Here is a 27,857-nt window from a genome sequence, read left to right on the forward strand (position 1 = left end):
AACCGGAAGATTTTTGTGATGATTTTTGGTAGTCTTATTATTAATTTCTAATTTATTTATGGCAACCCTCGCCGCTTTGTTTCCTCGATTTCAATTCCGATTTCCCCCAAAATATCTCACAATTCGTTATTTTTCATAGATTTGGCGCCTATAGCAGGATACAACTTGAAAGACGGCAGTTAACACTGGGCCACGATCCGCGGATTACCGTATTACTCCGCTATGAAGTCTCAAAAGTAAATCAGCTTTTAATGTTTGACTTTATTAAACAAGCCAGGTATCAAAATTCTGCAGCGAACTTTTTTCTCGTGATAAGCATCTTGTTTAGGTGAAGAGAGAAGTTTTATCAACGGACTACTTTTTTGTCGTGGAAGAATTCTGTGCGCCGGCCCTAAATGTGGGCGGAGCTTCACTGCAGGTTTATCTAAATCCGCCTTGGTTTATCCGCCAGTCGAGAGTGGTGTTGTTGTTGTTAGCCTATCAAAAGATTGCACATACCCACACTGGGGGATCGGCCAAGAATCGGGTGGCTATTCACCTGAACGCAGTTTCTACGTTGTCTTCACCGATGGGCGCAGGCAAACTTTTGCGCTTGTACTTTTTTACTTCAAAATTTATCAATTTATTGATACATCTAATCGCTTCTTATTGTCCGGAGAGGGTAGGAAAATCGCCCAAGATAGTGATAACGTGCACGCGCTAATCCTCACTTCCGCCAGGCTTAGAAGAACGCTGTATGCCGTCCAGCAACCCGTGACCGGTCAGTATGGCGGCTTCCATGGCTGCTACTGCCGCGAACAGTGAAGATGACGACACTGTCGTTCAAGAGGTACTGTAATTATTCTAATTATCCTATCTGCGCCCTTCTTTACCGCAAGCAATGCTCGCACAATCTCTCCAACTGGCGAATTCTACGAACAGACGTGGTGCTGATTACGCCAGTGATGCATACTGTGACACATGGCAGTGGTGCTCTTGCGCGAGTTCGAGTGTTGGGATATCCATCTAAGGTTTTTCTGGCTTTGCGACAACTAAGATTGATGTTCGTGTTAGAAAGTAACCTGACGAGACTAGTTGTTTCGGTAAATAAAATTTCAGGCTCCAGCGTCATGGCGCGTAGGGTTCAGTAGGCAAGTAGAGGAACCACGCGTTCGCGACGCACGCAGGGGCTGTTAAAAACCGCACTCTTCGTTTTGTGATCAGTTTAACCTGACACCTTTAGCAACGTAATCGAAATTAAATGTCATGCTGTATCGAGATGTGTGTGCATGTTGCTTTTCGATAACAACGCTGAGAACGCGTTTGCACGTGTGTCTGCGAGATGAAATGGCCCTTCAGGTTAGCGCGCATTCGTGCTGTTATTAGACAAGCAAGTTTAAACGCTTGTATATCAATCAGCCGGGCTGTCCAGCGTTCAGTCGATATTACATTTTTTAAAAATAACTTTTCGGAAGATTGTATAGCCATGCTGTTTTTCGTACCAGGAGGGTTATTAACAGAAGCGATAATTGTTGCTGTCTTAAAAAAAAAATGTTTTAACCCTTACTGGATTAACTTCTGGCCAGTTATACAAAATTTTCTCTTCAATGCTACTATTGCGCTGTCCAGATAGCTGCTCATGCGACGTACTGCATTACGTTCTGTCCAGGAAAACGGTGTCAGCGCATCGCGTTTGTACCATTTCCATTCCAGGAGTTGTCCGGTTAGATAAAAAGGAATTCCGAATCACATCTGCGGTAATTGTGGACTGCGCAGCAGTCAGAGGAACACTTTTATGGTTAACACTGTCAACAGGACTTGTTGAGGAAAAACTCTGTCGGCTGAAGCATTCAAAAGTTTGGATCATTTTAGCTCGCAGGTTATACTCGAAGAAACTGACACTGCTTCCTTGATGGATCGCCTTGAAATGTAAACCGTGTTCTCAGTTGGATAAAAAGGAAGTGGAGCTTGGCGTAGCCTTTTAACGCAGTACAGACATTCAAACAACATAGACTCCTATTTAATTTCCGCAAGGACAAACGGAAAGCTGATTGCTGATGTGGTCTAGGCATGTTTACAGCACTAATTAGCTTAGGTGATTTCTCTACGCATGCATAGCTTTGCTGATGTCTGCATTGGTTCTCCGTAACTATGGTTCTCAACTGCTAAGTTTTGTGTAAAGGCGCACAACTAATCCTGTCAAGGCAAAATGCAGCACTATTTAGTGTAGTTGGTTGCTCCGCATCTGTGTGTAACATTGTTGATGCCTGCTGTGCTGTAGATGGGTCTTGAAACTAGTCTTGTGCTGCGTTGCATGGTTCTAGGTTTCAAACTTCTGGGGAAGTCACCGCAGTGACTGCTTTTTTCCAATCTGCATTGAATATGAGGCTTACTCAAGTGTAGCAGGCAGCATACACCCAGAGGTAGTTTGCATGAAAGCTTTTTCCCTTTCACGGTAAACTGTAATGCATGCATGTAAACCCGTACAGGCAAATTGAAATCAGAACGAGCGCCGTTTCTTGCGTTATCTGTCGGTGAGCAACAGGTGATTAGTTTTGGTTTTTGATTTTGCCGTGTCCACCATACGCATATGTTTATGAGGCCTAGCAGTGGAAAAGCTTCTGCACACAAACAGTATCTCAATGAAATAACGGATGACATTTTACTCAAAAGTCTTGATGGAGTGTGCTCATCAGTCGTATGGCAGGAACATGTCTACACCCCACATCCCTTGGCGAATGTTTTTGTCATACAAGTTTGCACCCGTGGTGTGCTTAACCGGTTTTGCCACCACACACATCCAGTCTAGCTGCATTGTTCTTTTTGCAGGTGGATGTGTACATATCGAAGGCTCTGGCCGAGAACCTGTACCTTCTCCAGTATCCACAGCGGTCAGTCGGTCGTTCGTACAATGAAGAACGGTGTGTTGCAGCGAGGGTCAAGCCAAAGCAGGAAAAGGTACCTGGCCAGCACTGCTTAGACACAAATTTTTAAAGATTTCCTTTGTGCACTGTCACATGGAGAAAACATAAAGGCAGAAATGAGGGAGAGAGAAAGATGTGTGGAAGAAATAATTAGTAGTTTCTGAGAACCAGGAGTGATGAGCTAATATTGTGATGCTATCCTGTAGCTGTTCCTTTCTATTCACATAAAAAGGCACTGCTTGAATGTTTAGCGCGGTTATATGAATGGATTTTGTTGCTTGATGTTTTCTCTTGTTTACATGCGGTGCCGTTATGTTAATAGTTGCTCTTATCTTTCTCACCGTTTAAAAGAGGTCGAGGCAATAAATTTTCCTAGTATATTTTTGCTTAAGAATGATGCGTATAACATGTGTAAACACAGATCACCATGCGGAAATCTCAGCACTCAATGTATAATTTGTAATTAAATTTTTTTTAGTGTGTATTTTCAGTTTTAGGCTACCGAACAATGGTTGCAGCATTACAAGTTAGTATGGGATCACATGAGTCACACAAAACATGCAATATAATTGTTGCCTTGTTATTTTTAATTCACGTCAACTCTTTTACTCTAAACTGCTCCAGAAGCCAGAATGGCATGACTGGACAAAGAGCTGTTGCAGTTTTCGTGTGCCTCAAGTGATCTGATATTCACTTGTGATGTCGGAACCATCGTTTGGCTACTGAAAACGAAATCGAAACTGTATGGGAGAGGAAATTCAATTGTAAATTATTTGCTGAGAATAGGTGAATTTAACATAGTATCCATGTTTGCCAATGTCTTATGCTTAATTCCAAAGCAGAAATACGCAAAGAAAAATTTGGTGTCTACCATTTCAAGGAATGCATGGCAATTTCAAAACAGGAAAAAGAAAAGATGACCTCTTAGAACATCAATAACACTTATGTTGGGCCTAGTTGGTGCATGGTGATACAGATGAACGATGTGCGCAAAACATTCGACGAACCACATACACGTCCTTGTGTTTCTCCCGTGTATGTGGTTCGTCGAATGTTTTGTGCACATTGTTCATCTGTATGACCTCTTAGGTTTGGCTTGCCATGGAGTGCAAAAGAAGTATGGCATAAAAATTAGATTGGTTCTGTGATTCCAATGTTATGCATTTTTTTTTAACTGCACTTCGATCAACTCGCATGTGACGTTGCATGGCTGTGTCAGTAACTTAACACCTTGTGTTTACACTGGCAATGTGCTCGTCATAGTTTTACTATTTTTATATTTATTTATATATTTCTGTTGCCCACCCTCTTACCCCGAACTGTGCTGAAAGTTGTCCATTTTGTTATCACGAAAGAATCGGTGCCAGGCGCTCTCATTTTCGTGACGCTGAAACAAGTGCCGAGATTTCTTTCAGAAGGCGTGAGGTGTCAGCCGGTCGCTGGTCACCAGAATGATCGGGTCAACCCGCCATCTTAACCATCGCTGTCTTTTTCCAGGTAGAGCTGGAGTTTGCCCTCAACACCTCAGACCCAAGCTATGACACCGCGCGGGGGGAGCAGTTTGCCGCCAATGCAGACTTTAGCAGTAGCAGATCGGGGGATCAGAAGCCGTTCTTTGAAAGGTAGTGACGCATCGCTTTCCATCGCTTTTTTTTTTACTGCTTCAGCTCTGTTTTATCGCTTTATAGCTGTTTTACAGGAGACGCTTATTTTATTGTAATGTCCTTATCCAGAATATGTACTGAGTAGTGTGCGGTTTAATTGAATACATGTTGCTTACAACAACGATGCCTATTTGATGTTTCAACCAGCCTGTTCTTGGGTTCTGAGTGCAGTGCCACCCTATTTATCCTAGTCAGGTATGTTAAAGTGCATGTGAAGTTGGGGTAACAAAAAAGCTTAAAGGGGCCCTGAAACGTCTTCCGAGGAGAGCACATTAACTCACTTAATCACTGCACTGTGTTGCCATGAAAACCGGAGCCAAATAATACTCTTCTACACGCAGCAGACGACCCACAATCGCGCGTCAAAGTTGGCGAGCCCTTCCCGGCGACTTTTTCATGGTCGCACCCTCCTTCGTCCCCCGCATCTGCGTAGACAAGGTTTGAGGTGGCCATTGGTTAGATTCTTTCGGACATCAGGAAGCTACACTGGCTGCGGCCAATAAGCCGCTTATCTCCGGCGGGTCGGGAAGCTCCGCTCCCTGAGGGGGGTCAACGAAGAAGCGCCTGCCTTCCAGCGTGCAAAAAGTGACGAGAGGAGAGGGAAAGGCGCGAAGACGCTGAAATTCAAATTTTAGCTGCAGATAACTCAGCTTCTACAAAGCGCATTTAAAAAATCCTTGCTGGGCACTATTCGTGAAGCGGCGTGCTTTAATATCCCAGACATGCCGTAACTTTATTAGAGCCCCCTTCACAGCCCCTTTAAAATTGAATTGAATATGTCGTGACGAGGTATGGAGTGGAAAGTTATGCGGGTAATGTCAAGAGACAGAGAGATAGCAGTTTGGATTAGAGAACGGAATCTTGGTGATAATATCTCAGTAGAGATAGAGGAGAGCACATGGATTTGGTCCGGACTTGTTATGGAGAGAGCAGGAAATAAAAGTAGACTGCAAAAGGAAGGGAAACCTAATCTGGAACAGCAGAGAGTAAGGTGTTCAGACAGACATTTTTGTGTATAGGGTGGCCTCGGCTGGGCTAATTTTACAGCCATGGAGGAGGTCTTTGTCCTGCAGAGGACGTGAGCGGGCGGATGATTGTGATGACAAAAAAAGGTTGGGTGTGTGGCGGCATTAATTATTAAGCTGTCATTGGATTCTTGACCCATTCGCTTCCACTGTTCCGGCTGTGAGGGCACAGAGCGACCCGAGTTGCTGGAAAGAATTGGCAACAACTCGCGCTGTAAAGGTTGCATGCGAGAAGTTATTTTATTCGGCTCTTAAGACAGTTGCAAATCTAGGGTGTGTAAAATATTTCTTGTGTGCGAAAAATCTTGGAAGCAGTCAGGTGTGTGAAGTGCAAATTGGCACTTGTCACACTCCCGACAGCTCTCGCTGCTTTTGCCTGGGCTTTGCGCATCAATTGTTCGCGAAATACTTGCTGCCATGCCATCATTTGGAGGTATTTAACGATGGAAATGGTGCCATTGACACGCCTCTGGACGCATTTAAGAGGAAGCTACAGCTGGTTTGCGGTGCTCTTGTATCGCGACAACACCACCATGTGAACGCTCTTTTCGACGAGATCAACTTCCCTGTTAGTCTACCGCATTCTTTTTCAGTCGCTTTTTTAAACAATAAGTGGCTGATGTAAAGGAGTCAAGCCAGGGTTCAAGCAGCATCTGAAGCGGCAGACTCGCTGTCCAAGGGTACTAATCCTCACTTTGCTGAACAACAGACGTTTCTTCCTTTCAGTATCATTTAAAAGTTTAGGGAAACAGTACATGAATTTCAGTGCCTCTGAAACGCCATGCTCGTGTTCAGAAGAAGCTGAAAGAAAATTTTTTTTCTACAACACATTTTTGGAACTAGGAGCAAGTTGTGTCATCTGGCATGAAAACTGCTATCCAGAATATAGCAGCAAAGCATATATACCGCTATCTGTTGGTGCATATCTAAAGCGAATGCCTTAAAGTGAGGATGGCGAATTGCTGTCTTTGGAAGTGAATCAGTTAATATCGGTGAGGGCTAGTTCTAGTTGGTCCAGCATGAAAGTTAAGGAACAAAAACTGTGCAGCCAAACAGAGACGAGGATTTGGTGCATACAATCTGCACTCATCTTGTGTGCATGCGCCTGAAATTTGTGTCTGTTTTGTGCAGTTTTTCCTTTCCAAGTTCTGGCTTTGCATTAATGGGTAGTTGACTTTTGTTGAAAAGCCCACCGTTCACCAAATAGCGTTCTTTGGCTTTTGGGATGCAACTAAGTTTAGGCATCTACTTTGTTAAAAAATTCAGTAGTGAGTTGTGCATACAGTTTCTACTCCCTGTTTCATCCTTGTTGGTTTCTGCGCTGTCGTCAAATTCGGACTGGCCTGGCCGACTGTTAGTGTTACAGTCACTTAATTCGAAATTGATTATTCTAGCCTTAGCTTTGGTCTGACAAACAGCAAGTGTGGTATTAAAAAGGCTTCCTCTAATTTGAACTCTGCATAACTTGAACACATTTTCAGTGTCCTATTTGAATTATCGAGAGGGCACTATAATTCATGCTGTCAGCTGTTTGTGAGAAAGAGATGCACAACATAGAAGGCAGCTGAAAGAAAAAGCTTAAGATAGTGTGCTAGTAAAAGAGTTATGTGATGGCATAAAAGGAGCTCATTGAGGCATATTGTGTTGACTGTTGTCACATCCTGTGGAAGAAAATAAATAAACAAATAAATAAAGATGCGTTCTGCTGGCCAGTGCTGTAGGCCACTCTATGCCATTGCTGCAGCTAAACATGCCACTTGTGAAACAGCCAGTCTCTTGTGCAGTGATCTGAATGTTGTCATCTTTATCATCTTCCCATATTCTCGCCTCCAACACTGCCAGAACGCCACCCCGGGCTCCTTGTGCTATTGCATACCAGGCTGGGCATTGTCTGGGTGCCCGCTGGGTTTTAAATGTTTTCTTTTTCAAAATATGCATTCTTCGATTGTTGTGATGCGAAACTGCGTTTTGGTTCGCGAGCGTTGATTCCTTCGTCACTTTTTTTTTTTTGCCTCGTGCGCGCTTGGGACAAAATAGCTCCAGGATGGACAAGCAGATTCTGACATCGTCGAAGTCGTCGAGCCCTGCGGAGAACTATGCCGTGGGAGTTTTGAGGCCAGGTTGGAACACTTTTTGCTTGTTTGTCTTTGTTTTTTCTTTATACCTCTCAGGTTTTTCGCCTTCTTATTCGGGGATGGTGAAGGTGGAAGCATGAACAAGGTTAAAACATGCCGGATCTCAACAGCACAAGGACAGGAATTTGAGAAAAAATGTTTTGCATTGTCATCTTGTGTCATTGCATTCTAGTCCTCGAGATCCGACGGTGACAATTTCTTCACCCGCAGAAGTCGCTCTAAGCGGTAATGGTGCTCGGCTACTGACCCCAAGATTGCACGATAGAATCCGGCTGCGGTGGCTGTATTTCAATGGAGGCTAAATGCAAAAACATGCACGTGCTGTGCCATGTCGGGGCACGTAATGAACTGTAAGTGGTGTACATCAATCCAGAGCCTTCCCACTGCAGCATTCTTCACAGCCGGGGTGCAGTTTTGGGGACACCTTTTCCTTCGCATTTGTATTTTTGTAATAATAAACTACTACTATTATTACTACATTAAAGGGACACTTAGAACAACTTCATGCACTTATTGCTCTCCATAAAAATTTATTCTTTGGTTCTCTCCGCATCTTTTGACGTTTGTCTGGGAGCGAGTATACCAGTTCATTGCTGGTAAAATTAGATTTAAAAATCTTCCTGTCCATTGACTCAAACTCGTAATGTCCTTATCATAAAGGATGCGATGCTGCCGTTTTGAAGTGAAGGGTGGTGTAGTGTGTAGTCTCTGAGATCTGCGCACAAAAATGGTCTCGATGCATGCATCTTGCATGCGAAATTGGCCAGTGACAGTGACACCTGTATTTCACGTTTAGGTCTTTTCTAGCTTATAGAAGCTCTAGTTTTGTTGCGAGTGGTCTCTTTGTGACTGTAAGGCGATATACTCTATATCAATACAGGCCAACTTTTGAATGCCCTTTGAATACCACATACCATACCCAGAGTTGATTTCTCGTGTGTCATGATGCTCCATTTGAGGGGAACTGCGTGGAACATTCTGTGTGCCGTCGGTGCATGTTGAAGATCCCCAGGTGGTTGAAATTATTCCGGAGCGCTCCACTGTGGCATCCTTCATAACCCGAGTTGCTTCGGGATGTTAACCTCTTGTACCATATCATATCATACCATTGAGTTGATGAACCGTGGCACTGCTTTAGTGCACAGGCCAATGTGGCTTGTTGCTGCATTGTACATGGCAACCTTTTGTTTATCCCAGTGATTTGAATGTACTCAGTTTTCTTGCACCCTATTTTCAAACTGCCTGAGTAAACTGAGTTGAGGTCATGATTGTAGCATCTCGTAACCGATAATTCCCTCCTTGACCTGCTTTCCCGAGAGAGTGTTGCCCTGGTTGGCCTAAGCCGTAAAGGACATTGAGACTGTGGTTTGGTGGGCGCTGCTGAAAAACGTGCTGCCCAGGGTGGTGGATTTTGTATTAAATTGCTACTGAATGACAGAAAATTATTGTGTAGAAAGTGTGCACTTAATTTTGTAAAGGTGCATCAGGGCTTGTGGAACAAAGTATGTACGGCATTCTACTCTCCCTGCCCCTCAAATTTCTAATTAAGCTCCTATGACCTTGTGATTAGACATTTGTCCTGTGCTGTCTGCTAGCACTTAATGGGATAAGTGCATGAGGCTGTACCTACAGCACTGATTAAGTTCATTTCATCTGAAAGCTGCGTGGTGTGTTCTTTTTAAAGGGACACTGAGGAGAACTCTATCAATTTTTTTTTGTTAGCAAAATCTGATAGTTCGGCATTTCATGGTTTTGTTACCGCTTGTCCGGGCGCGAACTATGCATTTGTTTCAAAGAAATTTGGATTCGAACTTGAAAAAGTTTTTCCCGCCCCTCTGATTCAAACTCGGGGAACTCTTATGACGCCATGGCAACTCTTATGACGTCACACAACGGAGTGACGTGAATCGTGACGTAAATGCAGACTCCGTGATTTCTGACGGCTAGCGGTGCGGTGTGCAACCTTCCTTTGCAATCCTTAGAGATTCGTCACGTCCATGAAGTAAGGAAAATTCCTCCAAGGTGGCGCCTCTTGTCCTAGGAAGTCATCACGCTTGTACTTGTGAGATTGGCCTGTGGCGGCAATACCTGTATTTTGGTTCTTGCTATTTTCTACATTACAAGAGCTTTGTTTTCAGTAAGAGTGGCATTTTTGTGATCAGGAGCTGGTATTCTATCGATACAAGGCAACTTCAATTTCTCCTCAGTGTCCCTTTAAGATAAAGAGCAGTTTTTCACCAGAACAGCTCTTTGCAGCCCGACGTGGTGGGCTGTCACTGTCTGCTGTGATCCTCCTTTTAACTGGGTTTTTTTCTCATGTGCAGGTGAGCTTCACTTGTCCCCTCTCAGTGCCATTGTGCAGATGACGCCAACATTCCCATACCTGGACCAGTCAGATGCGAAGGTCAAGGCAGCTGAAGCAGGTACTCTGAGCTTTCACAACATTGACTGTCAGTGGGGCGGAGGCATTGTGAGCTAATACAGAATGCAGGTATAGATAAACTAGAGTGGGTACAAAGTTTAGGTGTCCGATATGTCTCTTTAATAATTATTGCAGGAATTTTAGCGTTTCATTAAAAAAACAAACTCTGGGATGGCAGTCGCTAGAAAAACGCAGATATTCTTTGAGATTAAAATTTTTTCATAGTATTTATCATTGCAAGACTGGCATACACGTGACTTGTATATTCATGCGCCACACCGTTTTGCTACGTCGTGATCATCCATTAAAATTAAAGGAAATTACATATAGAACAGATATGCATAAAAGTATTCTTTTTTCCCCAAGGTCTATAAAAGATTGCAATAGGCTCCCTGAAGAGGTAGTGTCAATTATGTCAAATGATTTATTCTCATCATCTTTGTAAATTCCTTGTTCGTGGTCTATCGTGATCATCTGTCCCGATGCATCTTCTGTACATCACTTTCTTCTGTACACCCCCCCCCCCCCCCCCCCCCACTGTAATGCCATTGGTGGCGCTGTGGGTATCCGAATAAATAAATAAATAAATAAATAAATGGAGAAGGAAGAACAGATACATTGATTTTGAGGCAACACAGTTCTAACGCCACAAGGATCAAGTTGTGCAGGACGCCATAAAAGCCTTTTGTAGTATTAACAGAGAGGCAGATGTGTGTGAGCTGGGTTTTTTGATAACAGTGACAGCACGAATGTGGCGCTGTTGGGGTAGCATACAACAAGTCTTAGCAGAATGAGTGAACTCGTCCACTTTTTTGTACCTTGAATTTTCTTTCGTGTGTGTGTGTTTTACCTAATTTGGTGGGGTGACATGGACATTGCATGCCGCGTTTTTCTGTATAAGTGTCATGTTTTCCAAAAAACTAAAATGCAGATAAAATGCTAGCAGTGCAGCAAAACACCGCACATCGTAGCTTGTAGAACCGCCTCATAGGTTTTCCTCCTGGCTTGTGATCTGCGCAGCAACCGAACAAGAGGAAGAGGTCGACGAGCCGAAAGCAGTTACCATGCGGTTTGCCCAACAGGAGACTGACCGCTCCAAACGTGCCCGCGAGAAATCATTCCGTTTCATACAGCAAAAGCAGGAGAGTGAGCCCTGGATCGAAGCTTCATTTCACAACTTTGGGGTGAGTCATTATCATCATCGTCGTCACCATCACCACAGCCGTTGTCATCGGCGATCATGGTGTACCACCAATATGTGCAGAAGCTTGTTTGTGTCAGTTTTGGTCGCTGCTGAGGAGTTAGCATGTCCCACGAATGAATCAACCTTATGGTATCTGAAACCCTTTGCGACAAGCCATGTAGAATTATTGTGAGATGTATGTCTCTTCTATTAAATGGTAGCACTGGTATGGCTGTGGCTCCAAATGGCATGGCTGTGGTGAGCGTGTCTTTATATTTTTGGAAGCGCGAGCTCTTTAAAGTGCCTAGAGTATGCTGATTTATTTATATAACTTCTTGTAACAGCGATTGGTGAAAAGAAGTTTGGGGCCTTGAAAGCCGGGTCGAGTCATGATGTGGATATATGAAGACCTGAAATTGCATAATTAATACAGAAATTGTGTAATCTATTGCGTGGTTTGGTGTGAATTTTTTTTCTGCGTAGGAGTGTGCAGATATTTATGAAAATTTTGAATAGGAGTAGAGCATTACACATTGAATTTTTCTATTCTCATGTGTGTTTTTAAATTTCGAAGGGGCACGGATATTCAGAAGTGCGTTTGCAGACATTCCTTATTCACGGACAAAACTTTACCGACAGTGCTGTAGCAAAATGGCAGCTCTGCGTAAAATCCTGAATGCACAGAATGTTTACTTTATGTTATAAATTTTTTAAAGGGCACAATATTTTACTTGACCGTGTTTGATATCATTGCACACTTTTTGTTTAGGATAAGTTAGGATTCCCTATTCTTTTAGGTGTTATTAGGACGCCCCAAACTTGAATATGTTTTTTCTGCACAGCACCGGGACCTTTAGCTATTGGGAAAACACAGTCATCGTTTTCTTGGAAACAAGGACTGTGTTTCAAAACTATGATTTTAATGATTCGGACCGTGCCTTTAGTGTTCAGGCTTACTGGTTCATTCTTCAACAAAGCCAATGTCGGTTGCATATCCAAAGAGGGTTTGCACATATTCACATAGCCGCTACTTCAAACCAAGCGTAACTTGCTAAACCTCCACTTTTTGCCAGTAGTCTATAGCGCAGGCTCCCGAGCAAAGCATAGAACTTGATTGTTGTGCTCCTTATACCATGAGGTGGAGGGCTTCTGACTGTGATGCCTTGTGTAAAATTCTTTTCTGTTGCTAACGCATGCCCTCTGCTGGGTATGAAGGTGTTTGTGGCCTGCTAAGCAACTTCACTTAGTAAGTGAGCTTGCTTAGTTGTTTGTTCATTTTGGACTGTTCCGTCTTCTTGCAGTCTGAAAGGTCGGGCATTGAGCGGTCAATGCTGGTCTGCCCACAAATGGACCGGGACGAGTCGGAGCTGCCCAAGACGATACAGGACTACTTTAAGGACCTCGTCCTCGAAAAGCCAAGGTGTGCCAGCCTCTGCATGGTTCTTCTTGTCACGTAAAGATGGCGACTTGACGAAAAAGAAAAAGCAAACAAAGGAGTGAAATCTGCACCAGTTAACTGCATTATAAATGAAGTTTTCATTGCAGCAGAAAATAGTACTTGGGCGATGTTTATTGTTTTGATGCTCATTGGCTCGCCATGGTGGCTTAGTGGCTTTGGTGTTAATCTCAAGGTCGTGGGATTGGAACCTAGCCACTGTGGTCGCATTTCCATGGAGGTGATTGGTTTATGGTTTATGGGGGGTTCAACGTCTTAAAGCGACTCAGGCTATGAGGGACGCCTATTGAAGGGCTCCGGATATTTTGACCTCCCGGGATTCTTTTAACGTGCGATTTAACATACGAGTACGATGTACTGTCGTTCGATTCTATGGCAAATTTCATTTTAACCTGTGAGGTGCGCCAAATTTCGAAGTGCTGCAGCTCGTGTGAGTATTAAAGGACTTATAGCGGGTAATGGTAAGAGCAGCGCTGCAAAAAGCAATAAATATTTGTATTTTAGCCTTTCAGCAAAATAGTTTGAAAGAAATATTGAGGGCAGTGCAGTGGGCTCTGGAATGAAAAATGGTAGAGACGATGTTGAGAATGGTTGCTTGGCGGGCTAGTTGGTTCATATCTAACATGTGTTGCAGCGCGAACCACAAGAAGGGACGACGACAGACAGAGTGAAAAGAGCGCTGACTTCCAACTATTTATTTTCCTGATAGGTATTGCTCGTGCAGAGGACAGGTGTGTAAGCATGCCATCAGTTGTTCTAACCAAGAAAGAGCTGAAGTTTCTGGATCGATGGTGATTGTCCTAATCTCCTATGCCTTTCATGCTGATTGCTTTGCCTGCCCTTTCCTGCTGAAGGTTCAAATGTGTATAAATGCGTGGCCTATCAGGAAAATAAATAGTTGGAAGTCGGCGCTCTTTTCACTCTGTCTGTCGTCGTCCCTTCTTGTGGTTCGCGCTGCAACACATGTTAGACGATGTTGAGACTAGAAGAGAGCAGATTGGATCAGGAAACAAACGCTGGTTAATGACGTCCTATAGTCGAAATCAAGAAGAAGAAATGGGCTTGGGCAGGGCATGTAATGCAAAGGTAAGATGACCAATGGTCGTTAAGGGTAACCGAGTGGATTCCAAGAGAAGGCAAGCGTAGCAGGGGGCGGCAGAAAGTTAGGTGGGCGGATGAGATTAAGAAGTTTGCCGGGATACGGTGGCAAAGGACAGGGTTAATTGGAGAGACATGGGAGTGGCCTTTACCCTGCAGTGGGCGTGGTCAGGCTGATGATGATGAGCCATTTCACCAAACACCGAACGCATCAGGGTACAGACAGGTCTGCGGGAATCTGGACCCCATTGTATAAATCCACTGTGCTTGGCGTGTTTCTAAATATAGAACTGGAGGCCCCTTTTCTGATGTTGTTGTGCCTTCTTTCAGCACCGACAGCAAAGCACCCTTGAGAGTTACAAAGGAAATCTCGATGCATGCGCTGAGCAACCTTCCGCTTCAGGATCACATCAAAGCCATTCTCGTTAGTGGTACGGCTCATTTCTCTCTCTTGTCTGCTTCCTAGCTCCGGCTTCTGCCGAGTTTTTGTAGCAGGGCATTTTTTCCTAAAAAGGCTTTTACAAGTATGCTTATCTTTTTTGCACTAGTTATTAAATTGGCTTGCATGACTCTGTAAACATTGCACGAGAAAAATAAAATCTGCTAATTGTTAGCATATGCTTAAGCTATAGACAAGTGTTTCACCAAAGTCTGTTAGGGATATCTAAAAGTATATTTCTTGAGTCAAGATGTTTTCCGCACTGTGGTTTTGTGACTGGTGCTAGACGTCGGTAAACAGCCTGTGCAGGTTAATAGCAGGGTGGTTAACTACAGTCTAACAGCTAATTTTTTAACTGTTAGTTTGACATACTATTACCCTGTATGCAGCAACTGAGGCTAGCCTTAGTGGTGGGCTTTGTATTAACGACGGCTTCCCGGTTTTATTTTTGACCCTTGATTTTTCTCAAAATTCAGTAGCAATCACGGAAAACTAATCTCATCGAGTTGGTGCAGTGAAATCTTGTTAATGCTAACTTGCTTAATGTTTTTGAACTTCTGGTTTGCTTATAGAGTAGGTTTGGGCCTGTCAACACGTGTGCTAAAATGGGTTTTGTTTATCCGAAATAAACTCAGCATAAGGTAAGGGGAGACGCAGGTCTTAGAAATGAAATTTGTATGTGTACGTATTTCATCCTCCTGTTTTCAAAAATATAATTAGTTTCAGTATATCGCAATTAGTTCCCGTAATGTGGGAAAATATCTGAAGCCATTGGTTACACTTTCCCCCAGTATTTCTTAGTTTTGATTGAAATGTAGCTCTAGCCAAAGGCCTGCCATGCAGAGCTATTTTTTCATTATTTTGCTATTGAGGTACATCATCATATAAAACAGGTTCAATGATGTCAAAACACCATAATTACGAAATATAATTAGGTAACATTATTGTTCACAGAATTTGATGTGTTTGACTCAGCCATATAATACAGCATAGCTCCACAGTTTAGTTCTTTCTGAATTTATAGGTATAAGGTTAATTGAAATTGCACCATAAAAACCTAATGAAAACTTCCGTAAGGCTAGTATGTTGGCAAAAAACACTAAATTGAGAAAATTTCATTTGAAGTGTACGTGACAGCCGTTTGGAGGTCTTTGTAGATGCCTAAAAAATGGCAGCATGCGGACATTCGGAGAGGATTTCACAATAGTGAGTTGTACCAGGATGTAGGGAAGAGCGCCAGCCTTTGAGCAAGACTTACTAGCAGATGGTGGCCATCGGGTACGCATTTGCGGGAAATGACAGGCGCAAAGTTGTACTGCATTTTGCTTCAAAATCACCATTTTGGCACTTCGGAGGCATCAAATATGTCGGAACTTTGTTGAAAGGTACTTTAGAGTATATTGAACTCGAATATGGCATTTCTCAAAAGATAGAAATTTTCGCATTTTTTTTTTTACCATTTCAAGACCCGCGTCTCCCCTTAAATTTTTCACTTGCCTTTGAGTTGAATTATCGAGAGAGAACTGTATCTGAGCGCCAAGGTGCATTTGATGCAGCATAATTTTGTTTGCATTGTCGAGGGATGAGCTTAGTTCGCACGATTTTCTTTTTTTCCAGCCAAGGTTGTGGACTTTGCAAAGCTCATGTCGGTGTTACCTCCCAAGTCGGATCCCACATCTGTTGTCCGGTTCCTTCAGCAGGTGGCGGTGCTCATACAGGGCTGCTGGGTGGTTAAAAGGTAAGCTATTAAAAAAAAAAAGAAACCTGAATCTAGTGCAGTGTTGAAAACATGCTGCGAGCATCTTGGAAGGTGCTTCTTTACACCTCGTATTTGCTGTGCTAGAATCCATGTACATTGGGGAGCAGGTCATTAGCAGCTGACTAAAGTACAAAGTTTGTGTTACTTTTGTAACACGAAGTTGAAGACTATAGGTGTACAGTCGGATCCCAGCACAGCAAAATTTCGCTGAGTTTCGTTGCCTTGAAATCAGGCCAGAACATTGTCAGATTGGACTGAATAGTTCATGAAGAATGTTTCTTTTCCAAAAACCTGCCAGCTCTGTCCCCCACCTTTTCGAAATTAGCGCCGTGGTGCGATTTTCATGGTACTTCGGAAATCTCAGACAATGGATGTATTAAGCAGTAAATGCGCCCGCTGCATTTGCTATCAAAACGCACATTTTTCTTCCACACATGTTTTAGAACTGCCCCTGCTTTTGTTTTGCAAGAATCCTTGCTGAGACAACGCTGCCTCGAAGAATTTTGGCTTGGACCAGGGCGCGTGTCCTCTCATTACTGCACGTTAAATAGGGATCACATGCACCTAAGAGTCAATGCTTTGAATGACGTGCCGTAAATGCAGTTGCTCCGATTCTTCAAAGTTGTTGTACGACGCATGGTGCAAACGTACCTGCGACGTTTCTTTCTGTTGAGCCTTGCCTAGAACCACTCTTACACTGCTGTTTACTCAGCAATGTGCCTGTGCTAGGTCAGTGCTCGGGTTCACCAGAGAGGGAAAAACAAATTGTTATTTTAGTGCTCACCTGCAGCTTAGAAGCTAGACTACAATGTACTGTAACCGGCGTCAGGCTTCTTGCAGGGTGACAGTGAATCATCACACGCTTCTTGCGCTGGGTTGCTAGGCCTAATGGGCTCTGCAATGAAGCCAAGCCTCAGAAAAGGTGCTTTGGAACTAGCCACCGCTTATCATAAAACCTTAAATTTGCCAGCTGTTACTGTCGACACTGTAACTCTACACTGAAATAAATGCAGAACTGATTTCTGTTATGCCTTGTTTAGCAAAGCGAGCGAAAAAGCCGGTTCCGCAGGCACTGTCAGCTGCGCTGTCGAAACTGCAAACTGACATCAGCAGCCATTTTTGGTGAAACTTAACGAGATACGGCCACATATATGGATGCACAAAAACACAAAAATCAGCTTCCTGCTTGGAAACAATTTGTTGAAGTGGAGCCTCGCCCCGAAAATGGTTCGTTGGGGGGGGGGGGATAATTGCATAGCGTTATATGGTTTGCTGACGGGGAATCGGAAATATACTTCATTGTGGCGAAAATTTCTCTGAAGAGTCATTTGTTGTAGTGGGGTCTGACTATCGTGTTGCTTATGTTGTTCAACTGCTGTGGTTGCCAAGAAATGCCTTGCTTTTATGTGTTCGTATATACAACTCTGTAAGGGGCCACAGACCCTGCCAAGCCAAACTGCTTTCAGGTTTTTGTCTACGATGTGTGGATCTTTGTGGATGGTAAATTCATAAAAAAAAAAAAAAAACAATCACGTAATGACACTCAGATGACAGGAAACAGCACTTGCTCTTCTCCATCTAACTTAACTTCCAAGACAATTTTGCATAGGAACATTCTCAAAGCACAATCTCGATGGAAGAATGTTGAAAGAGTTTGACGCCACAAACATGGCTAAAATGACACGGCAGTGACAATGACATGGTGAAAAAAAAACGCCTGAAATTTTCAAAGAAGGTAATCGTTTGTCAGACATCTCTATCGACAGAGAGCTGGCCAGGGGACTAACTTATTGAAACTCGGTTGAAGCCTTTTCTTATTTTTTTTGTTCTCCTAACTGCTGCAGTGAAGTCCTCTATCCAAAGGACAGCTTCAGCCCCAGGACAGGAGTGCCAGCCGAGATTATGTGCCGAGCTCGTGACTTTCTGGTGAGTCTGCGCCGGTTGCTTTTAATTGTGTGTGGTAATTTTTGTCCTCTCGTCTGCCTTGATTCCTCATGCATGATGATAATGATGTCTGCATTCATACCCCTTCAACAAGGATCAGATTTGTACTGCTTCATGCGCACTAGCAAAGTGAGCAGGTGCACGTAGCTGGAAAGGTGATTACAAACTGAGGAGCGCTTAAGCAAGGCGTTTTAAATTTTAAACTCTCATCACTCCCTCGAAATTCCGCTTAAAAAAAAATTCTCACTTATCATCACCATCGTTCAGCTTTCTAATGCTCTCCAGTTACCCATCCCCTGTGCCAACTGTGGCCGCGATATCTTGGCCTACTTTCTTACCTCGTTTCTCTATCCAACTTTCAGTCACCTACAGCTACATTTCCTTTCTTCTCGAATGCACTCTGTTCTTCTAACAGACCACTGGTTATCTTCTCCTGCTTGTGCTGTCTCTTTATCGCTGCTTGCTTGTGGTCTTATCTTTTTCTGTTAGCAATACCAGGATCTCACGTAATCTCACATGTAGCTCACTTGTAATCTCACATGGTGCTGCGTAATGTTTTCGGTGATGCACATGGACTTTTAGGGCAAAGTCTCTACTCCTCGGGGTACAACTTCCGATTTCGACGTGGATGTAACAATGACTTTCAATGCCTTACAAGGTCAAACCGTACTTAACTGCATGGTGGTATAGCCCAAGCTATGGTAGTACTACCAACCACGTGATGATATGACTTTGACCATGGGTACCTGACCTTGACCGTTGACATTTTATTTGAGATAGTGGGCTCCACATCGACAGTGACCTTCAATGCCTCACAAGGTCAATCCGAATTTAACTGCGTGGTGGTATGGCCCAAGCTATGGTACTAGTATGACGGCGGGATCATATGACTATGACCATTGGATATCTGACCTTGACATTTGATTTGAGAGAGTGGAGACCATGCTCAACAGAGCTTTCGCTCGTATATCTAGGTTCAAGCCATGTTGAACCCCAGCATTTTTTGGGTGGTTGGTTGGTTGGCTCTTAACCCTAAAGCTGTTGCATCTGTGACCAACAGCTTCACCTGTATGCCGCCACCAAATCTCTTTGGTGCGCACAAGCTCTACCATGAAACAGGAATCTCTCACAGAGTGAAATTTTTTAACAAGGCAATGAATTCTGGTACTTGGTTCTCAGTTTATTTTGATCTGCAGCACTCTGTTTGCCAAGATAGCACCAGATCAGGAACAGGGCAAGGGCAAAGCGCAAACTATTTACTGCATTCCCAAGAACAGCAGGTGATTAGCAAAGTGGTCCCATTGTGTCTGTCTTAGAGCATGTTTACAGTGCAGGAGAGAAGAAAAGCCCAAAGGAACGAGCGGGTTTCCGGTGCAATGTTCACATAGCCATCTGCACTTCCCTCTTCTTTTCCAGCTGTTCCTGTACACACAGTCCAGGCACGTGACCCAAACCAAGTTTGCAGAGACTGTCAGGGTGAGTTTTAGTGCGAGAGCACTTTAACACAGTCCCAACCAAGAATCTTGTGTAAATCCTTGGAGCAACTCTGGTAACCTTGGGTTAGTTCGGAGGAGTGTTGTCGCACAAGCTTCAGCCAATGGGAGGATGACCTTGAGGGTGACCTTGGCCAAACTTGCATGGCAACGGCCCATGCAGAAATAAAATAAATATTGCCGCGATTGGGTTTCGAACCTGCGGCAGCGCGAACAGATCAGCTTCGCTGGCCACTGCACGAGAGCGCTATGCTATCGTCGCAGCATAGCAAAACGATGAGCCGACCAGACTAAACATGCTTGCGCACGTCTACTAGGTTTAACTACATTAAAGCCCCACCACATTTTTTTTTTTTATTCAGTAATGCAGGACTCTGGAATGCATTGATATAGCAAGTGCAGGTGGCAATTCGTCTCTGTGCATTTTGCTGACAGTGCTGGTGTGATTAAATACCATCTGGCCATGCTAATGAAAAGCTTCGGTGACAAGGTGTTCAGTTTTATTTACTGTCTTTTCATTTCTCTCAGCTTTCCCCAGAAGATGTCAAAGTGCTCCTGAAGGAGATTGCAAAGCCGACGCCAGGTGGCTGGGAGTTTTTGCTGCCTTTTGATCGGGACTTCATATCCAAGTGAGTCACATCTGTTCAGATAGTATATCTGAAGCTAAGGAATGAATGATTAGTATGTCTTGTGCCCTGTGCTGCAAAGTCAGACATGTGATGGGAATTCGTTTGAACTGGTATTCACAGTGACTCAGGGGCATGTTTTTGGGTCATTCTTGGAGGGGGCATGGGGGTACGCCGGGGGGAAGGCAGTAGTTGTATTTGCGCCATTCATTCCTTCACCTTCTTTCATCAAAAAAAAAAAAAGACGAAATGCAAAGACTATCCCCACCTTCAGTTGTGTGGTAAAGTTTGTGTACAAAACAACAGGAGTGCCGCGAAGCAAAAAGTATGCACCCTCAGTGGGGAAATTTGTGGAGCACAGCTCTGGTGGGAAAATATTTTCCACCCTACATTACGTACAGTCTCAGCTGGGTGGGAAACTGCACAGTGTTTGTTTATATTTCAGGCAGTGTGTGGGGCAGAGAAATAGTTTTGTCACTGCATCTTGTAATCTTTTGAACGTGGGCTTAGTAGCAGATTAGGCTGCTGTCACACTCTGCCAAAGAAAAGGAAACTCGTACCAGAGGAGAAGTGACTGTGTTGCTGTCCCATTTGTTCCAGGAGATGGCTGAACCAGACCGGTCCATCCAGCTTTGCTGGTATAACGTAATTAATCAACTTTCAGTTCCAGTTTTCTATTAATTAATTTATTTATATTCTTTGCATTTGGCCTAAGTGATGCCGTGCCCCACGTTCCATCTTTGCCATTGGCTCAATATCAGCGATGGCAGTAATGGGGCATCACTTGATCCAATTGCAGAGATTGGGAAAAGGGAAAAAAAAAGGAATCGAATCGAGTAGCAATTATTGTGTCATACTAGCCCTAGGCCTACTTTACTACGGCCATGTAAAAAACTGTTCTATTTTAAATATGGCGAAATAATTGCCCTACGGCTTCTGGGTTGGTGTAGTGTGTGAAAGTCAAATGTTCTATATACTGTAGCCTTTATATGTAAAGAGGCGGTTCAAGGTGCTGTTATGGTTCTTACGTGTGCTTTGTCCCAGTGCTGTTTTGTTCGTTACTTAACTGGGTCACTGTTGATCGGCATGCAGGTATCCCGATGTTGTGCAGAGGCAGCAGATGCTCTGGGATGCCAAGCAGCAGTTCCTGTCAAAGTCATTCCGTCTGGCGCGTCAGGAAGGCCAAGGAGGTACGACACTCAGCTTTGCCGCGCTCCCTGCGTTCGTGTGAAGCTTAAGTGCAGAAATCTCGCTCTCACTGTTAATGCGGCACATGCACATGGGCAAAGAAGTGTTGTGCCATAATAAAATTGAGAATTAGAGCGAGTCCTTTGGTCTTCGAGAAACAACGCAAAAAGACGCAAAGCTGCCCAACTCTTCAGACAAAGCTTAGATAAAACTCAGTCTTAAAAGTAATAAACAAATAAACACAATTAGCCACTCAGCCAAGCAAAAATTTGGGTAAAGTCAAGTACGTGACTAGAAACCCAGTTTTTTTCTACATTTTTTTGTTGACTACAAGGGCACTCAGTACCACCTGGCATGGAGATGCCAATTTGTCGATCGGAATTGAGTGGCAACGTGTCAGGGCATTACACATGGAACGTGCTTGATACTTATGCAGTAAAAGCTCGTTAATTCAAACTCGGTTAATTCGAATTTATGGTTAATATAAACTGATGCCCGGGTCCCGGCACAGCCCTGCGTATTTCAATGGGGGATAACGCCCGATAATTGGAACAAGTCTGCGTCCGCTACGGTTAATTCGAACTAGGAGCCCTTGGCTTACACCGCTCCTCGTAGATAGAAGTTGACCCATAGCGAGTAAAACATGCTCCAAATTTACCAGAGATGTAAAACAATGGAAAAAAAAAAAAAAGCCAATTGCATGAGGCTCTTGGATCCCGCGTTCCGGTGCATGCCGTAGCTAGTTTTCGCTGGAGGAGCACTCGCCTGCGCCACTGATGCAACAGCGCAAGCCGTTCCAGGTTTTTGTTGTGCCGCGGTCACGATCACTTGGTATAAAAAACATAGTATGGCGGTTCAGGTGATGACGAATTTTGTTAGTGCCGTGAGCGTGAGCTACGTGGACAGCAGCGTGGAAATGTTGGAGCCCTTGAGTGACGCCGATATAATTGAGGCTGCATGCTCCCAGCAGACGTCGTAGGGCTCACGTGCGGTGAGAACAGCCGGCAGTGATGAGTCTGACGGCGGCGACGAGACTATGCCACCGCCAAGCGCACATACCGTAAAAACCGGACTATAGGTCGGACCGGAATATAGGTCGACCCCCTAACTAACCAATTCTAAAAATGAAAAAGATCTTTTTCAAAGTCACATCCTTACTTTGAAACAAATGCGACTCGAGAGATTGCACAATGGTGACAGTGTTTAATTTCATTTAAATGCTGCTTGTATGTACACCCGGCAAATTTTTTAACAATATCGCGCACCAATCGGCCCGCGTGTTTGTTTCTGGCACAGGCAAGTACGGCGCCGTAAAGCAAAGCCCTCCTCTTCATGAATCGCCGCAACCAGGATGGCGAGCCTTTGAATTGCGCCCTCGTGAGTCTAGAGGCACGCGCGATCTCTGCCGCTTTCACGCGGATGCATTCGGCAGTCACAGGCAGCGATCTTGCTCGCAGCGCAACTTTTCCTTCCTATTCTCGATACACTACGGTCTGCCCACGAAATGATGTTTTCTTCTGGTTGCTGCAAGTTGTAATACGCAGCCTCTGCCTCCGCCAGTACTGAATGCTCTTTTCGGATACTCCAAATTCGCGCTGTGCCGCCAGGTTCCCGTGAGCTTCCTCGTACTCAATCGTGTTTTTCTTGAAGGCGACGGTAAATTGCCGTTAGCTTTCGCTTTGCATCTACTGAAACGCAAAATGGCGGCACTGCTGCTGATGGCGATGGTGATGGAGGCTGCTGACTTCAGCCACCCATTGTTGCAAGTCTTCCGTATTTTTTCCGCCAATGACCGGTATATAAGATGGGGGTCGACTTTTCACCATGGTTTTTTTTTAAAAAAAGTTCGACCTATATTCCGGTTTTTACGGTAAGTAGCGTTGGCGCTCGATGTTGCAGCACGCCACTTCTCTGTTAGTGAGAACTCTGGCGTTGTGCAGGAGCTTTGGGAAAGCTGTAGATGATGCTGATGGATTCTCTGCAGAAGAAACGCAAGCAAATGCACTTTGCCGATTACTTTTAATTTTGACAGCCCTTCCCCGTAAATAAACATGTTTTTGAGCATAAATAGCTTCACATATTCCAGCACTAAAGCTTGCTGCTCACGCGAATGCATTCCAGTACTTGTTTCTGGCGCATAACTGGCCGATCAATGTATTTCATTTGCCCTTAGGAGCGGATCAATTTAGTTCTCAGAATATGCACGCCACAACCACGTAGTAGTGCCTAGCTCGCGGTAACGATTCTAAATGTGACTGCTTTGGGTTCTACCCGCGCGGCGGGGCACTATAACCGCTCATTCTAGCGCCCATTCGATAATTCGAACTTCGCTTAATTCGAACAATTTTCCGGTCCTCTTTGAGTTCGAATTAATGAGCTTTTGCTGTATTGGGATGGGGCTTGACCAGGGTTGAAAGTGCCTGTGTGACATTGCTGTTATGTATATATCACGACACTCAATGCCAACTTTTTTTTTTTGGCAATAAAGCCAAAGCTGTGAGGGCAGAGCACCTGTAACTGTGTCATTCTGCCAATCGTTTGACCTCTGTTATGTTTAGTTTATCCGCGGTTACTTTGCACTGGGGCAGCGGGTGCCATCTTTGAGAGCTTCTCATAGCAGGCCGTGCCTAGAAAATTCATTGCGATCAAAGAAACTGTTTTTTGCTATGGTTCTCATAACTTTGGAAGCTCTCAGTTAGTGCACAAATCTGCCTAAATTATTTCCAGTATACATTATGTTAAGAGAACTATTAACTGCAACCAGGAAGAGGGGACATGTTCCGGCTCTGTAGCTTTCGCTCCATCGCCTAGAAAAGCTGTCGCGGATTATGTAGTCAAGTGCCGCGTAATACATTTAGGTCAACGGGACTGATGGGCGGGCATTGTCGGTTTGTGCAGATGTTGTGATGCAGTCACCGCCAGCCGGCACAAAAGGCAAGCAGCAGAAGAGGCGGGCGCGCTCGCGCAATGACTCCACTGCCAGCGAAGGCAGCGGCTCGGACAGCGGTCACATGACCAATGGGCAGGACGTGCCATCCAAGAACCCCGGTCCAGTGCTGTCAAAGTCCGCTGGGCCAGCCACAAAGGTATCACAAACTAGGCTTGTTTGAAAACGATAAATTTCATTTCATGCATGGCTTTTCACTTCATGGGACAACTGTGTATCCATTCTTATGCGTTCAGTGGCATGCAGTTCTGTATTTTTACTAGTAATGAGCGGTATCTAAATATGTTTTTAATGTTGTTATTTACTAATGTTATATTCAATCTAAATTCATGAATTGAGGATATTTATCTTTTTGCTGTTCTGTCATTTGCTTCTTGTTCAGAGATGAAGTTACTGCAGCAGGCTGTTTCATTACAAAATAGTAACTACAGAGACGGCTCGTTGTTAATTCGAACTTTAAGACACCCAAGAAATTTTCTAATCATGCGAAAGTTTGGATTGGCGAGCGGCAATAAAAAAACTGCCTAGAACCAGTTGCAACATGCTAGTGCTTTTAAATTTGGTGAAAACTTCATTGATGATCGTACGCTTTTGTAACAAAGCTGAGCGGCAATGCCAGGTTTTTGCAGTTTGGTCAGTCATTGCGCACAATGTTGTGAATGTCAACGCAAAACTGCTCCACGCTGTTAAAGGAGCATCGACGACAGATAGAAGTTTGCCTGTATCGATGGTTATTCCGATCACAGCGAGACCGCTCTCGTCGAAAACTGAGCTTTGACAAACTAGAGAAGACCAAAAAGCAAATACAGGTGTTGCCATCTCTGGCTGATTTCGTAAGTAACATGTGTGCTGGCAGCAATTTATTTTTTTTTTGTGGATTTCGGGGATCTACTCTACCATTGCCATGCACTTCAAAACAGTGGCAATTGATCATTTTCGGCAAGGGCACCATGAGTTTGAATTGACTGTCACGAAGATTTTTAAATCCAGTTTTCTCGGCTGTGCTACGGGACAAACGTCAACATAGCCGGAAAGAGGTAGAGAAACAATACTTGCTCAGGACAATATTTAATTGGATGAAATGGTCCTCGGTGGTTCTTTAAAGGCTTCCGCGGCCTCTTTCATGGTGCAAAACATGAGCAGTGGAGTCCCCTCACAAACGATGGTGCTGCATGTGAGGACGCCCCATTGCACAAATGGCAAACAGCGTTTGACAAGCACACTGGAGCAACTTGGGGGCCACATGGATGAAAGCAAACATGTCAGCTCCATGCCTAGACGCTTTCCGAAAGGAAACAAAAAGCAAGGGTCATCGTCCGACACGGTGCACAGCTGCGCTTCTGGCCGGCCTTTGTGCAATCGATAGTCGGCTTGAGATGGCATGAAGCTCAGAAAAGGGAAACTGAAACTATACGGCTGGACTAATTTCTGGCGCCTGCCCTGCGATTGTCGTCACGTCTGCCGTTGCACGCGTGTCAGAGGGGTTCGGGGCAGTGCTGCACCATGTGATTCAGGGTTGAGAAAGGCTGTTTGGATGATTGCTGGCCATGCTGGTCATATATCATTGCGGCTCCCCATTGGGAGTCCGTCTGAATCAACAAGTCCAAACTCACCAGTGTCTGAATTAACCAGCGCTGGACTCCATAGACTTGCATGGGTGTTGGCCAGAATTGCGCTCGCAGTCCAAATTATCCGGATATCCGAATTATTCTATCTTGTTTACTTAGAGCATGCAGTGTTGGGCATTTTGGCACTCCTGCATGTCAGAAATTTTTGCGTGACTCTTTTCCCACAGGTGACTAAGACATCTAGGTCATCCGCAGCAGCTAATGCAAGGTTAGCTCAATGACAAATGGCCAGCTACTCATCATGAATTCATTTGGAGCCGCCACTGTTCGCACAAGTGAAAGGTTAGTGCTTGCGACAAACTGTCTTTGTTCCTTGGTAGCTGTCTGTTCGAGTGGTTCTTGTGTCCAGCTCTCTTTTTTGTCTGTTTTATGGGATAGAACAGGATGTTCATTCTCTCTATTATAGTGATGGTAAACAACCAAACCATATTCGATACTTATTGCAGGGAATAAAATGGGCAATTTTGATAAAAAATTTTTTTTAGTTTTTTTCCGTAAACCTCGTGTCATCACCTGTCTCATGACGAATACTTATAGTGAAATGTGTAGTACAAACTTAGAAAACAATGTTTTCTTTTATGTGTGCTGGTCGGAAATTCTGATTGGATCACACTTCTGACGGTGCGGTGCGTTGCGGCTTCCACGGGTTTCCGACGATGAAGCACCAGCACCTGCATGCTGCATATCTCTGACGAAAAGCAAAAGCACACAAGTTGATGAATGCGGCAGACACGGGAATAAACTTTTGAGGCTGATTTTCTAAGCTGCCGCTTTTTGTGCAGTTGCTACCACTCACCCCTTCTTCATTTTTGAACGAATCACAGTAGAGCGATTCTGTTGCGCATGAATCCTGAGGCATTGAGGAGTGCAGTAAAGCTGTCGATTTTTTTATACAACACTTGTTATAGTTTTTTAAAGGTATCTTTGTAAGAAAGGTTTCATGGACCTAATATGCATGCTGTAGATTAACTTTTATTTGCCTGAGTACTGAGGATTTAAAAAAAGAATTAATTGCTTTATTACACAAAACAGGGCTTTGCGAACATGCTGACATAAGAAACTTGTGCACTTTGTGCTTAATTATTTAACGCCACAAGGGTTACTTTAGGAGGGTGTTAACTGTAATAACTCAGCAACTATAAGAGCTAGCTTGAAATTAAACGCAGTTATGTATACTGTACAGCATAAAAAGTTACGCCTGTACCAAATATGGTTACATTTCTTTCATAAATAACGAAAAAGATTTTAATTGCCACATCCCCCCTTAAAAAGTGCGCAGTTGTGAAGTTAAAGGCATGCATGAACGTTGAAATTAAAGCAAGGTACAGGCAGTAAGGGGAAAGCACTCCATACACTCGCATGCACTTGCGTGTGTTACCTGTGGTATGAGTATGTCAGACGTAATAATGATGCTAATCCTTTATTTTGACAATTTAATACAACTTTGTGAGATAAGGTGCGGTTACTGAAAGTAACGCTAGTTATCTCCTCCTGTCACTGGAATAATCCTCACCACAGCACAAAGGTTGGTGGCCTCGTCGGCATTTGATGCATCTTTCGTTTTTTTCTGTTTGGACTGAACTTCACAGACTGGATGGCTAGATCACTTTGTGTCAATGCCAGACTCACACATTCAGTTATGGGATTATGTGACAAGTAAAGTAACTATACAGCGAAGGTCAGTAGTTTCAATGCGGCTACTGGCAGTGGCACCTTTCATTCTTAATTGTTGTAATGGCTTTCCTTTAACTACTGTTGTTTTCTTTTTTATCTTTACAGGGTAACCCACATCATCTGTCTCATCAACAACAACAAGCATCTTTTCTAATTTATTGTGCGTTTCATTCTGGGAACGTGAATATCTTCTGTTATATAGAAGAGTGTTCTCTGGGAACTGCATGGCCCTAATTATTCAGGGCCAAGCAATAAAGAGTGTTTATTACTGCA

At 43.9% G+C, this 27,857-nt stretch overlaps 1 protein-coding gene across 1 annotated transcript; it reads left to right on the top strand.

Annotated features, from left to right (window-relative positions):
• Positions 1 to 479: 479 nt before the first annotated feature.
• LOC144101026 (DNA-directed RNA polymerase III subunit RPC5-like) lies at positions 480 to 27,857 on the top strand. The gene is made up of 17 exons (XM_077634023.1): positions 480 to 578; positions 720 to 829; positions 2,809 to 2,937; positions 4,401 to 4,525; positions 7,630 to 7,712; positions 10,052 to 10,150; positions 11,170 to 11,333; positions 12,634 to 12,752; positions 14,217 to 14,317; positions 15,943 to 16,063; positions 17,929 to 18,010; positions 19,445 to 19,504; positions 20,050 to 20,150; positions 21,240 to 21,337; positions 24,234 to 24,421; positions 26,078 to 26,192; positions 27,690 to 27,857. Exons 2-16 carry the CDS (start codon positions 767 to 769, stop codon positions 26,129 to 26,131), a joined length of 1,587 nt encoding a protein of 528 aa, XP_077490149.1. The 5' UTR covers positions 480 to 578; positions 720 to 766; the 3' UTR covers positions 26,132 to 26,192; positions 27,690 to 27,857.

The sequence above is a fragment of the Amblyomma americanum genome, chromosome 8, assembly GCF_052857255.1.
Source record: "Amblyomma americanum isolate KBUSLIRL-KWMA chromosome 8, ASM5285725v1, whole genome shotgun sequence".
In the NCBI taxonomy this organism is placed as follows: domain Eukaryota; kingdom Metazoa; phylum Arthropoda; class Arachnida; order Ixodida; family Ixodidae; genus Amblyomma; species Amblyomma americanum.

What these genes read in the sequence shown, in the direction of transcription:
- LOC144101026 (XM_077634023.1), top strand. Translation starts at nt 767, where the DNA reads ATGGCGGCTTCCATGGCTGCTACTGCCGCGAACAGTGAAGATGACGAC. An exon ending in CTTCATTTCACAACTTTGGG is followed by an intron (nt 11,334 to 12,633) that starts GTGAGTCATTAT and finishes GTCTTCTTGCAG; the next exon opens with TCTGAAAGGTCGGGCATTGA. An exon ending in GCCGAGCTCGTGACTTTCTG is followed by an intron (nt 18,011 to 19,444) that starts GTGAGTCTGCGC and finishes CTTCTTTTCCAG; the next exon opens with CTGTTCCTGTACACACAGTC.